We start from the raw sequence: 14,545 nt of genomic DNA on the forward strand, positions 1-14,545 counted from the left end.
CCAAAATGAAGGAATGAGCTTGACCTACATTTTTACAGTGCACCATCCCCCTCTCCCCCACCCCACACGCCCCCCCTCCCCCCTCCTCACACCCTCTTTCTCCCCTGCTGTAGCTGTGGAAATCAGACGACTTTGGGGAGACATGGGTGTTGATCCAAGAGCACGTGAAGACCTACTTTTGGTAAGACCACCGCTGTCTCAGCTCATGACAAATATATTATGGTGTATATAGTGTATGTGAAAAATGGTGCTGCATTCAGTGGCACAGTGTGTGGAGAAAATAATATTTACAACTCTCTCATCTAGAAGGAACCACTTAAGTATCACTGAAAAATATGTTTGTCCTCAACTTTCGAGGTGGTCTTAATAACTACCAAGTACTGTTACGATTCAGGGTGGTAAAAACTGTAATGCTTTATTTAATTATGGCTGCATGGTCACTTCATAAGAATCATAGTTAACAGTAAGCTGGTTGCCAAATATTTGTAGCACAAGACACAACTGATCATCTCCACATTAACAACTAGAATGGCAGTAGAGCCCTATCTAGTGATGTTACAGAAAGTGAGAAACATATCCTGGATCCTCCCTTCATTGGGATCCACACCAAAAGTTAATGGGGTCTATTCTGGGCCCGGACCCATCCTACATCCCAGTTTCGTGAAACTCCATTGAGCTATTTTTGTGTAATCCTCCTTACAAACCAACCTACAAATAAAAACGGACATGGGTGAAAACATAACCTCCTTGGTGGAGGTAATAATTCCAATATTTTGTCATCCAAAAAAATCTCACATACTTAAAGAAATAACAAATGTCAACGTATTCTAAGCTACAAGTCAAAGGGCAAACATTTTAATATTTTCCACAAAAGCCAAGATATTGACATTGGGTCTGAGCAAAGAGGTCATTCTCACATACACCCAAGTGTTCTATGGTACAAATCGTGGCACAAATTTGTCGACAGTACATTGATTCATGTGCTGTCACCTATAAATTCAAATTTTATTTGACTATGTTGACGAGAAAGAACCAAAATCTAGAATCCTCTAATCGAGGCCCCTTAAACAAGTTCAAACCAGTAGAATCATTCTGTTTCTGTTTCTTGTAGCCTGTAGTTGGATTCAGATGTTTTTTATGTGCAGTGGCTTGAACATATTTGCAATGGTGACAAAGCGTGTTTATCTTTTGGGAGGGGAAAGTGAACCGTTTCATTATTGAAGTCACTGAACAGGACCAGACGTGAGAGCTGAAAGTGGTTCATGTTTACTTTCACTTTGTCAGTTTCCTTGTGTATACATGTGTGTGTGTGTATACGTGTGTGTGTGTGTGTGTGTGTGTGTGTGTGTGTGTGTGTGTGTGTGTGTGTGTGTGTGTGTGAGCGAGCTGTTAGCACTGCTCCCACTACTTGTTCATTCTCATGGCAACAATTGGACAATTAAGAAATGATCATTTCTTTGAATTATCTGAATGTTTGTGTGTCTCGTGGTGGTCTGCAGCCTCAAATGTGTGTTTAATGCACATTTTATGATCTACGATACCTGTTGTAACTGTCAGAATATTACGGTTGGAAAACATTTGTCACGTCTTTAGTCGCCACCATTGATGCTTTGCTGACTGTGAGATTCTGTCTTACAGGGTTGGCTCAGATGCACTTGAATGCACCTTGTGAACTAAAAACATCTATACTCAAATTGCTTCAAAGGTTACTTAAAACGAGAAAACCTATTTTTTTCCTCTTCGTTTCCTTTGATGAAATACAAAGGCCTCCCTCTGTCATTACTCTCTTGATCTTTCAATACAGTATTTATAATGATTAGATCCTAAAATCACAACAATATCTCATTCATTTCCAAAAACCATTTCATTCAATTGTTAAATTAAACATTTATATTTTTATATGTCCCTTTCCTTTTACACTTTACAGCATTAGTTCTCTGTGAATGTCTTTCATATCCAATCATCATTGGTATTGTAACAGAAATATCCCTGACCCACTCGATATTGAATGGAATGAAATAGGTAATCAAATGGCATCGGGACATTGTGAATTGGAATCAAATCCATTTGGGAAATCAGTGGTGATACTTAGCTCTACTGGATTGTTAAAAGTTTGATTTAGATATCAGGTCAGGCAATTTCTGGACATCCAGAAACTGTGACAAAATGAGCCTCAGACATGGTTAAGTATTAAGTTTAATGGATTAGATTACCTGTTTCTACAGGGCTGTGTGGGCATGGTTTCATCAGATTTGATTGGCAGTGACGAAACAACCCACCAACTGTGTTCAGAATCTGATTCAAATGTTGCTGAATCCTGATTGGGCCACTGAAGCATGTGACATCATTGTCTAAAAATTCAAGCCAGTCAGAGGAGCATCAAGAAAAGAAAGAAAAACTGAAATCTCAAACATGAAGAAACCAAAACTGTGGCAGAAATGAATGCGTTCAGGTAGGATTGATCATGCAGGCGGCCTTCACAGGAGACTGGACTGAAAGAAGAAGTTGTGTGCCGTACAAGACATGATTCAGCCTCCAGTTCATCTCCTGTAGACCTCGAGCAGCAGCACAGAAGTTGAGTTGTTAAGAACTTGCTTAGCTTGGGCAGGGAGGAGACTCACAGGGAAAAGATCAAAGTTGATTCAGATTATGTTGGATCATTGGGGAACCCTGCCCCTCCTCTATGTGCTGTCCATATTTCATTGGTGCTTAACTTTGAAAGTACATGTGAGGAGACTAACATCAATCGGTGAACCCCCACAGTGTAGCCCTGCAGTGATAGAGTACATCTAGTTCAACTTGACATGTCACACCTCTCAGTAGTAGATGTGGAGACAGATGTGTGCAAGAACAACAAAGTCAGTGTTGTGGATGATATCATATCATGTACGAAAGTTTCAAGACAGTGCAAACCAGCAAAGTTAATTACCAGGACGGACAGTACTTTTATTATTGGGTAGCTCTCGATTCTGAGTCCAATTATATACGTTTATTTACTAAAATGTTGATTTTAAATATGTTTTCGTAACAGCAGCCACACACAAGCAACAAGATCCAAATAAAGGAAGTCCTGGTTCAAAATTATGAAGTTGATTATTTTAAATTATTGATATGACTGAAAGTTTGAAAACTCTATCACGATAGTGAAGTTTCATATCGGTTGATATCGATAATTATTGATCATTTTCAATTACCTGTCCTATTTTTTATAGGACCCTTTATTTTGAATCCTTTATCAAGGCACACAGGTTCTAATTATGTTAAATAATGTTAACACAAGAGGGAAAAACACACAAATAAAACTGGATAAATAAGTAAAAATACTGTCGTACCGGCGAGCTGACATGTCCTTCGTGATCTCACGAATCGCAATATAAATGATCAGTTAATTTGGAGAAGGATTACTTCAGGACTACCTAAAGAGCCCTTACATATTCAATCAGTCTGCCGGTTGGCCATTGAGCGTCAGTGGACTATTTTGTCTTATCTTTGTGGTATTTAAGTGCATCCTTTTAAGAGACGGTATGAGGTGACATGAGGTGAAGGTGTTTTCACTGTTTATTGGTCCATGCCCTGCCTCAGCTGGTTAATTTTACATGTTGCCACCCAGGCAGAAAGCCCATTGACAGGCATGGGTAGAGTAAACACTGGTTGTATTGAAAGACTGAGATAGATTACTCTTGTACTCTCTAATCCATCTTCTGAGAATACAGTGATGCATTAGAATCTCATAATATTTCACTACCTCAGGTGTTTATTGACATTATTCATGTTTGTATTTCTCAGTTAATGCATTTTAAATCTCCAAATCCGCGTTAATACGTTGCCCCTGGAGTTCAGGTTTGTGTTCTGTTAAAAATGCCAACAAGAAAGTATTATTGTGTAAAATGTCAAAGGTGACCTTGCAGATTCTTTGTCCTCATGGTGCTGATAATTTCCTAGATAGGTGGGTTAATAAATTGTGTTTGAATTTTTTAATTTTACAAAACACGACCTGACTCACTGCCGTCAAACAAAGTGTTTTAGCTCTGGGATTGATTTGTTTACAACATAAACAGAGCCGCATTTTCCTCTGAACAAGAGAAAAGGTTACTCCTGCTGTGAATGAAAACAGTTGATTTATGGTCTGCTTTAACCCACTTTGACAAAGGGTAATGGGTTTGGTGTAGAAGTAGCCATTTAAAAGCTTTTTTAAACCGCACCGTTGCCAACAGCCAAACAGTAAAATCAGTGATTGCATATCCCTTTTCACTGCCAAACGCTTCACCAGTCTGAGTCTGTTCCTTATTATGAAAGTAGAAAGGTAGTGCTTCAGACTCTCAAACAGAACAACAGTTGAGGGGAAATGAGGAGACAGCACTGAACAACACCATCAGGCCGCTCTGATGTCTTCAAATGAATAAATGTCTCCATCCTCCTGTGTCTGCATCTCCTCCTGTCTGGGTGGGTGCAAGGGGGAGGCACCTTTTGGGTAGCTCACATGGAGCTGCTGGTCTCCTTCAACGCTAAATGACTTTTTGCTCTGTGAACCACATTCTGTCACTGATAACAAACCGCTACACACCTCACCTAGATCATTATCAGTATATTATAGAAGGGCGCCTGATGTGAATACTGGTTCAGTGGAGACCAACTAAAGGAACATTCACTTTTGATATCACTTCCTCATTCTGAGAAAAGAAAAGCATAACAAACTGAAGTCAGCTGACATACTGTCATACTGAAACCTTTGACTGAACGATTTCCCAATAACCAAATTCTTCCTACCTATAAAAAGTCTATGTGATGAAGGAGAATCCATTTCTAAACACTGATCTCCCCAGTGACTCCACATTTTTGTACACACTCTCATTTCCTCATTATTCATTGATGAAAACTAGCTCCAACATCTTTAATGAATTCAGGAAGCTAGGCCAGCTAATTTATTTATATGGTCAGACACTAATGTGATAGAAGCTTAAAATTTGTAACTATGCACCAGATTTTTGTAAACTAATTATGGCTCACTTTTCATCTCAGCCGACATAATTTATTTCTTCCTCACATTTTTCTTCCCATCATCTTCCTGTCAGACAAGCCTTCAGGACTAGAATAGAATAGCTTTATTTGTTTTATATTAACCTTACTTGTCTCTGGTCTCACTCACAAAAATACAAACACAAACACATCCACAGGATTACAAACAACAACAAGCCATTTATGGTGGACAGGGCTTTCCTACAGTCACTCAAAACTTATTTAGAAAGTCCTCCTAACATGGTTGCAACCCAAAGAGGATGTGGGTTGATGCCTTCAGCCCCTCGGGACCTCATCTTGGCATGTACATTTAGAAATGGCGTGTTCTTTTTACTACTTAGAAATTTGAAGTGATTAGTAATAAAACACAAAGCTGCTCGGTTGAACTCACTTCTGTGTTTTTGTGCTATAATCTCACTTGGTCAGGTATGACAGTCTCAGTCTTACAGTCCTCTCAAACTTCTATCTGTGGACTTTTTTTGTCTTCGCAAAATACTGTGTGATGTTATCAACTGGTATTGCTAACAATAGCTAACCTGACTAGAACTGGTTTTCCAACTTGTACTGGAATGCGGTTGATTCGGGTATGAAGTCATTTCCAGTTCAGACGTCCGACTTCCAGGTAAATGGAACACACCTTTAGTTGTGTGACTTTCTGACTTGTCTCTACCTGTGCTTCTGTTATGCTACGTTTAGCATCTCACAGGTAACAAAACAGACAACAGATCATACCTCATGTTACCTTAACTTGGATTTGCACGATCATGAGATCATGCAAGAATCCATCTTGCCAGGCTTCAGGTTATGTTAAGTGTCCTAACCACAATGGTTCGGCCCAATCAGCATCCTATGAGAAACTAAGAGCAGTTACGGGTGTGGTTTAGGTGTGACGACCACGGAGGTGACAGACATGGCGAACAACAACGGCAGCTCCCAAAGTGGTTAGCGTATCTGCTGCTATAGCATCTGTTATATCAGAATTTGTGAGTATATTTCATTTAAAGAAGAGCAAAGAACGGCATTGAAGGCTTTGATCTGATTGGTTGACGTCAGCCCTTGATAGATAGCTGATGGATAGTTAATGTTTTTGAAAGTGCCTGCCCTTTTCCATTTTCCAAGGACGACCTCTCAGATGGTTCTGTGTAACAAACTACCAGGAGTCAGGAGACTCATGACATTTATTTACTTGCCACTCACAACAAATTTAACAAAGTTTGCTTTCCTAGTTTGCGTAGGCTGACCGTGTGTGTGTGTGTGTGTGTGTGTGTGTGTGTGTGTGGATCTCCCATCTTAAAAGGAAACTCAATTTGTGTCTTTCTACTTTTCTCCAGTATACCTTTATTTTATTTTTTTTTTTTTTACGTCTGTACACTCAAGTCAAGTCATGAAAGCTCAGGATTAGCTTAGATTTTCGCCCAAATTGAAGCTTGAATGGACAAGTCCCCCCCTCAATACATTTACATTTACATTTAGGGCATTTAGCAGACGCTTTTGTCCAAAGCGACTTACAATAAGTACATTTGTCACAAGAAAGACACCACAACATATCACCGTTGATAAAGTAGAAAAGATAGAAACAATATTCAAGCCCCCATCTGAGCAAAGTAGCTGCTATTTATCAAGGATACCTTTCATAAGTGCTATGATGTAAGTGCTGAAGGTAGGAACATACAAGTGCATATGTTTTTTTTTTTTTTTTTTCTGCTACATGCTATGCTACATGCTATGCAGAGCCAGTTGTGGTCCGCTCATGTCTGTGCATTGACTTATTATGCAGTATGTCATCTCTGTGTTTAGTCTAAATACATTCAATCACATCCAGTGTTCTAGGCCGGCCCGCATGTTGGTGAAGCAACAGAACTCTAATAACTGTGTTCTCCAAGTATTCTTCATAATCTGCAAAGTACTCTTTCTACTGTAGCTGAAGAGCAATCACTTCAAGGAATCCTAAGTTTTGTCATCTTATATTAATAGATTTCTTGATAATTTAATTATTAATGGTATTTAGTGGTCAGCCAGTAAGATCTGTTTGAGTCTGTTAAATCTACACCACTGCAGTGGTACACTGGCCAAGAGAAACTAGAAATTATCTGAGGACAAAGGCAGCACAAATAAAGATTGATCTTAAACTCTCCCCCCTGTGGGTCCATCCAATTTGGGGCTAATCCTGTTTGTTCTGGCTTTAGCAAGGGGCGCTACTGTTGTGCTGCAGATAGGTCTTAAGGCGTCGAAAGCCAGAGAGACTCAAGCATGACTGTCAGCCTGCTGCTGGATGCGTTTAAAACCAACCCTATCTGATGGGTTGGTCCCCCAGCCGACTCCTAATCCTCTGATCTCACTGCTAGGAGACAGACTGAGTGGTAAAATCCTCTGTGTATACAATGAGAAGTGCAATCCCTTTTTCCATATGGATTACAGACAATGATACAAATCCTGCAGACAGAGGGTTTTTCAATGCATTGAAGGAAACAAAGGGAAAATGAAAAAAAAAAAAAAGATGGGGCAGAGGGGGAAGGTTAACAAGAAAACGCGCGAAAGGAACGACTAAATGTCACTGCTAGCAGATCTGCCTTTGCAAGTTCAATATTGCTTAGTGAAGGCTTTTTTTCCCCCTTAAAACGGATCAATTGACATGTTAACCATGGAGACATTTTCACTATGAGGGCTGTTATTTTTTATTCAATATATCAAATGACTGTAAAAATGTGGGGGAAATATCAGTCTGTGATGATCTGCTCTGATGTACAGTTTGTTTTAGCACAATAGGCCACATGAGACCAAACCAGCTGAGAGCAGGGGTGAAACGTGTTGTTTAAGCGTTATGTCAACTTAAACAACACGTAGTTTCCTTATACATTGCATCTAAATGGTTCTGAATTGCTTCTCCCCGTCCGTGTGGTGTTTTTAGAGGGATCCTTTCCATAACTACTGGTAGTTACCGCTAGCTTACATCAACACTGCAGCAGCTGACTGTCTGGTATTGAGTGTTGTGAGGTTTTGGCAGTCAGTCGTTTTCCTGCAACAATCTCCCAAGTAAAATGTCAGACCGAATAAATTGTGATGTTACACGATGTTCTGTTCAACAGGTCAGACAAGCTGTGTGACACTTACGGGATGTTCTGTAACTCATACTAACGGTACACAACTGCACATGCACTTCCTTACTTCCTAAACACACAACGCTTGGAAGGGGTGCGTTTGATTTATTGTTCTGGTACTTTCTATTTTTTCACAACCAAACCACGTACTTTATTGATGTCATTTATACCTGGCAAGGATGAATAATAAATGAATCCAACAAAATTCCATACATCTCAGCATGAGGTTCTCAGCTGCTTATCTGCCTGGTGCTAGTTGTTTGCATGTTTAGGAAGGAGGACCTGCCAGGGGACTTTCAAAATATAGACATATCTTGAAAAATGATGATGCGGAAACAATGTTCACTTCAAATTGATGACATTAGATTGCTGATCAGTGAATTGATGGATTGATCTGGATTGAAGGATCATTACATCCCACTTGTCACATTAGCTTGTTACGTTAACTTCTCACTACAGTGAGGCAGTGAAGGTACCAATGAAGCCAATAATGTTAATTCCACAGTGAATGTACTTTAGGATGAGGGTATTTGCATTCAAAACAATAAGAATGACTTATTTGTTAAACCAAACTTGATTTCTTGAAGCAGTGACACTTGATTTACTTTTGCATTGTAAATGAAAGCCGTGAGTGTTTGGCTTAAAAAGAATCAAATCCATTAAAAACCTTGTGGCTTTTGGCAGTTCAATCTAAAAAGGCTGTGATTTTTCTACAAAACATTGAAGAGAAACCTGAATCGAATGACAGACCCAACTGGCAGAAAATGAGAAACTGCCATAAAAGGGAGGATGGGTGTCGAGGAAGTGTTTAGAAGGGGCTGAGTTTAATTCAAAGGAAGGGACAGAGACAGACTGCGAATAGCCTTCCATGCACTCTGAGGCCAGACAGTGTCCATCAGTTGAACAGGGACCTTTGAAAGAATGCCACAGAGGCAGAGCCGGGCCGAGACACTGCTCTCTCTGTTTAGCTCTCGAGAATCCGGAGGAAAACACACTGATTTGGAAGGCAGACGATAAGACCCAGTGAACCTCCTTCATTCATTCTGGCCGACTCTCCGTGCCACGGTTTCACAACACTCTTGCTGTACACTTGTGGCCACAAATAGTTTGACCACGCTGTTTTTCAAGGTTGACACATGGACAGTTATTTTCAGTTTGAACATGCTGATGGTCTGTATTTTGTGCTGACATTTATTATTGTCTTGAAATTTTGCCATTTTTTTTTTTTTTTTGCAAAAAATGACAAGGATTCTCTGTCAGAGGCAAAAGCCTTTGAAACAATTCAGTTATTAAAGGTGGTCAGTACATGCTTCTCACTCCTCTGAAGATGTTCATCTAAGTTCTCCATGCTGGAAAGATTTTGTAAATGAGACATCTAAAGGAAAACACCCTGGATAACAGAGTATGCTGCATACTAAGATATTTGCATCCGTGTGGAGTGGAGCAGTTTGGAGTCTTAAGCTCACATTAACTTAATGTCTGGGAACTGTGGGAGGAAAACACAACACTTAGGAAACTTACAAGACCACAGGAGGTACATGCAAACACCTCACACAAGGAACGGGTGTGATTCAAACCCTGAACCCTGCTGTGAGGTGACAGTGCTAACCACTGAGCCACTGTGTGGCCCTGGGGAAATATCACTAACATCAAATGTTTTTGACTAGCTTTGACTTTGAAGTGTGACATCTGGGCCATTTTAGTCAATCAGAAGGCTGGGTCAAATCACTTTGGCACAGATGGGTTGAGGGAGAAGAACGGCCTAAAAGGATCCATAGAAACTGCATTGGTAGGAGTGTGAGGGAGAGGTAAACAGTAGATTTTTAGTGTGCTAGCACACATTTGACTGGCCAATAGACTCACAAAGTGGTAGGACCAGCTGGTTCTGGAAGTGTTTTTTCCCCCATTTAAAATGTTCATCAATAACAAACAATATCCTCAGTGTAACTTAACACAAATGAATGGGACATATGTGGCTGGAAAATGGCTCCCTCCCCTTCACAAGGCAGTGCGTTGCAAAAGTTGAGTCATGTTCAACCTCTATACTGTAAAACCGACCCCCCTGCTGTGCTGTGCTGGTCCCTTTGAAATGAGTGAGTGGTCTGTATTTAGTTCACACTGCGCTCATGAAATCATCAGTTCATTTGAATGCCATTACCACTGTGGTAATGGTTTAAAGGGGGCGAAGTAAAAACGTGCACATTTTTTTCTTCAAGTTTGACTTTGGTGAACAACTTTTGACAAATTGCAAGCTGTCTTGACACTGCTGTAGGACTGGGCAGTATGGACATAAAATATTTTAGCAATATGTTGAGGCTAAATCCAAAACCACAATATAATCTATATTGGAACAAGGATATAATGGCCGAGTGGAAAAAGTCAAATATTAAAACAAGTAAAAGACAGAGGAAAGACAACGCTCACGTCATATCACGATATAACACTATAATATTGATATATATAAGACTGTCATTGCTTATTAATTCACGCTTAAACTGTCAAACAAACAATTACATCAGTTTTTTTATCACAATTTCCTTGGAATCAATTTAGATATGATCAATTTCTTGAAACATTAACAGGATATAACATCACAGTGTGATTTATCTGAAATACTAAATGATGATATTGAATTGTTGCCCAACCATAACCATCATAGAGAGTCGTTTTGACTATGAGATATGAAATGTGGGCCAATAGATAGAGAGACCGGACAGGAAGGTCTCAGTGGATTGGTTGGGTGGAGGAGGGAGTGTTGAAATTTTTATGTCAGCCTACTGGTACTCCATTAAGTAACCACTAACAATACTGTGTTTGGAAGGAAGTAATGGCATTGTACTATCAATTTGCAAGAAAACAAAAATGACTTTGTTTGGACCTCCATAAAAACTGCATGTATGTTATCTCAGGAAAATTGGCTAACAGAATGGTTCTTGTGTTCTCCATCCTCCTTCATCTGACCTCACTTTCTCCATCTGTCCGAACTTCCTTCCCTCCAATCCACCATCTGTCACCTCTGTTCCTTTCCTCTCACTTTCATCTACCCTCATCTCAGGGGCGTGGAGCCCTATGACCCCACCACCACAGTGCTGGTCCAGAGACACGAGCCACAGGGTGTCTCCACCATCCTCAGCAGCACCGACTTCTTCCAGAGTGAACGCAACCGCAGAGTGATCCTGGAGCAGGTCGACAGCTTCCAGCTCCGAGAAAAGTACATGTTCGCTACCACCACAAGGGTAAGAGAGCTTGAACATGTATGGATCATGATGTTATTATATTGAACTTGGTAGGAAGAAGGTCACGAAACCTGCAATTTGGAACGGCTTTCTAGCACATAAAACTTGTATGACCTAATGGTGAAGTCCATCAGAGGTTAAAATTTAGCTGAAACAATTAACTGCCATTTTTGTGTCATTGTAATTTGTAAAACAAACAAGGTACAATATGAGTTGTTTATAGGTGTAATTTTGATCCAACCACATCACAGCTCTAGCTCCCTCGAGTCCAATGCTCAGGAAACCTGTTAATTTAAGTCATTCGTCAGTTAGAGACAGGATCATGCACCTTTAGAAGTTTTGTCCCAAACAGTTATTTCAGGTCCTCTTTGTGTCGGTGTAGGTACATAGACGTGTTTGTACATATAATTTCTTTCATTCATTTATTCATGTTTTGATGTTAATATAAACAAGTTTAGATTTTCAGATAATGGCCTGTTTCTGACTAACACGTGACTAATAACATTTTCATAGCAACTAAATCTTTACATTTATACACATGTGACTTGATAATCAGTCAGTGGGTTTGTTCTCTTATATCCACCTTATCTTTAGACCTCGTTGCTCTTTTCTCTATTACATACAAAGTTTCAATATTAGTCTTATACATGTTGACCCACACCTCTGTGCAGCAACCAAGATATGGATGAATAAGCAAACGGTACAAAATATGAAGAGAAGCACAATCTAAACTGTTCTTTGCTTTGTTCAAAACACCAATATATTTACACACTTTTCTCTTTATATATTGTATATGAGGTTTACAAGTAAGTTTGTTGTCCATTTTGACTCCCCAAAATTATACTTCAAGCTCTCTTTAATATGAACACCATCTAAAACTATTTTGACTGATCACCCTTTGTCTGATTACCAAAAAGTTAAAGGGACTTGGGGCAGGATCAAGAAATAAGACTCAATAGTGACTCGCCGGCCGTTGCAGCCGTTAGGGTAACTGCAGCCATCAGCTGAGCTGGCGTGGGAGCGCGCATGAGCTCTTCACAACAGTGCAGCTGATGCCGTCTCATCCCTATTCGTCAGACGCTTGACGCTTGGTCAAGTGCCTTAATGTGAGATGCCAGACTTGTTTTGTATTTTCCAAGTCAATGTTATGACTGTAACTGAAAGTTGTTCAATAAAGTGTTTATAAAAAAAAAAAAAAAAACCTTGGTCAAGTGCCCCTCGCGTCGATACCTGACGCAGGAGGCTACCCCTTTGCGTTGGTCTTATCCTCTACACATGAAGCAGCCATTTACAGTTACGGTTGATGCAGTCTGAAAGGCACGGGCGAAAGCAAAGACGGCATTTCGGGGGACAGAGAGATCGTCTCTGATACGGGATTGCTGTGTGTTAGCGGCTAATGTTGCTACACAGACACAAACAAACCGTTAGCCTGTGGCTACAGCCAGCTGCTAACGTCACCTCCCGGATAACAGGTTGGGCTTTCGGTCCCATATATAAAGGGACATATTTCTAACTATTCAGTTTCAGACTAAAGGGCCGTGGAAAATGTGCAGTCTGTAACTATTCAGTGTTACACAGCGGTGGACTATGTTACATGTTTGCAGCTAACGCTACTTTGCACGTTAGGTCACTCGAGTCCTCGGTGATCTCATATGATTTTCAAATCAAGCTCTAAACATGACCTGCAATGTTTTCTTACCTGGTTACTAGGAGATGAGCCATGTCAGCATCTGTTCTCAGTCCCAATTCAAGTTGAAGCTGCCTCCATGAGTCCAACACGTATCCGATGTGTATTCGGGTGCCAGCTCGGCTTTGGTCGTAATTTTGTTTCGACTCACAACATGCAGCTGATAAAACCTTTGTTTTCTTCTTAGTATGACTTTTTAGTGGACTTTGTGTGATGGTGGGTCGTTTGCTGGCCGTAGCAGAATCCATTACTACCCAAACACTAGTTTGGGTCCGCCGTGTTTGTTTACTTCCTGTATCCAAGTCGAAAGCCGGTCGAGGATGCGCATTCAGTGTCATCTGACGTCACGTCCGCAGGACTGCGCGGGAAATTCGAGCCCGAATTGCAGTACATTATGCAGCACACAGCCTGTTCAAGGCAATGGAGAGATACGTGGGTGGGCTCATTCTTTTTGGTTTTGAACGCTTCATCACCCATTAGCATTAAAAATCTTGAAATGCATGTTTATAATTTCACAGATCCTGCACCAAGTTCCTTTAAGTAAAGTAAATTAAGTTTTATTCCAATCCAAGGATGATATTTCTTTTTTTAGGAATGCTCTTGAACTGTTTCCCTAGCTGAACTTGAACTTTTCAGACATCCAGGATTTAAATGTGGGATATTTAAGTGTACTGATGACATTTTTAAGATCCTGTTTTCAGAACTAAAAAAAAGTCCCCTTTATTTACCGTGAGACTAGCCGGTCGGGCTGAATAGCATTCACTGTTATTGACAGAAAGAGCTTGGTCAAGTTGGGCCTTTTCTGCTTGTGAAAGCTTTAATGAAAGAAGAGAGAGTCCTACAGTTCATACAGAAACAGAGTCCCAGTAAAAGCAAGGGACTGCATTATAAATTGATAAACTTTAGAGTAAAGGTTGTATAATTTGGGAGACATTAAAACGACATATGGGTATATTGTTTTTTCTTTACTTTGTTTAGTCAACGCTGATTACCCTGGTCGTGCTTTCATGTCTGTAGTTTCATGCTTGAATAAATATAATTTCCCACTAAGTCTTTATTTAAACTGTTACAGGCACCAATAGACAGAAATGTAACGTAGCAGCTGACAGTAACCATCTCCTACTGTTCCTGCTGTGCACCTGCATGCATACAGTATTTAAAAGCCTGCATTGTATTACAGCATAGTGAAGCAATGTAGTGAGCAGTCAGTTTCCCACCTCAGCATAATGTGTGGAGTATAACAGACGTTAGATCAATATTTGGCTGGCGGTAACGTGAAGCGCTGTATGTTTGTCATTGTTGTCTCCAGTGTTTGTGTAGTGGAAGCCTCAGTTAGGCAGCAGACAAACAGACAACGGAGCAGATGGTGAATATGGTTTGGATCTCATCTCCTCCCTTGTTCCACAGGCTGCCTGGGACACATTTGCTGTCCTCAGCGTCACATGTCGGCTTCAGCGTGGGCTGCCGGCAGCCCGTAGCTGCAGAGTTTCAGAAACAGTTGATTGCAA

The 14,545-nt window shown here is 40.3% G+C and overlaps 1 protein-coding gene across 2 annotated transcripts in view; it reads left to right on the forward strand.

Moving 5' to 3' along the window:
* Positions 1 to 14,545, forward strand: part of sorl1 (sortilin-related receptor, L(DLR class) A repeats containing) — a 102,410-nt gene that overhangs the window by 27,136 nt on the left and 60,729 nt on the right. For both annotated transcript variants that reach the window (XM_073491798.1, XM_073491806.1), the window contains exons 5-6: positions 114 to 181; positions 11,170 to 11,350. In XM_073491798.1, coding sequence (XP_073347899.1) covers positions 114 to 181; positions 11,170 to 11,350 — 249 coding nt within the window. The remainder of the gene's footprint in view (positions 1 to 113; positions 182 to 11,169; positions 11,351 to 14,545) is intronic.

The sequence above is a fragment of the Pagrus major genome, chromosome 2, assembly GCF_040436345.1.
Source record: "Pagrus major chromosome 2, Pma_NU_1.0".
In the NCBI taxonomy this organism is placed as follows: domain Eukaryota; kingdom Metazoa; phylum Chordata; class Actinopteri; order Spariformes; family Sparidae; genus Pagrus; species Pagrus major.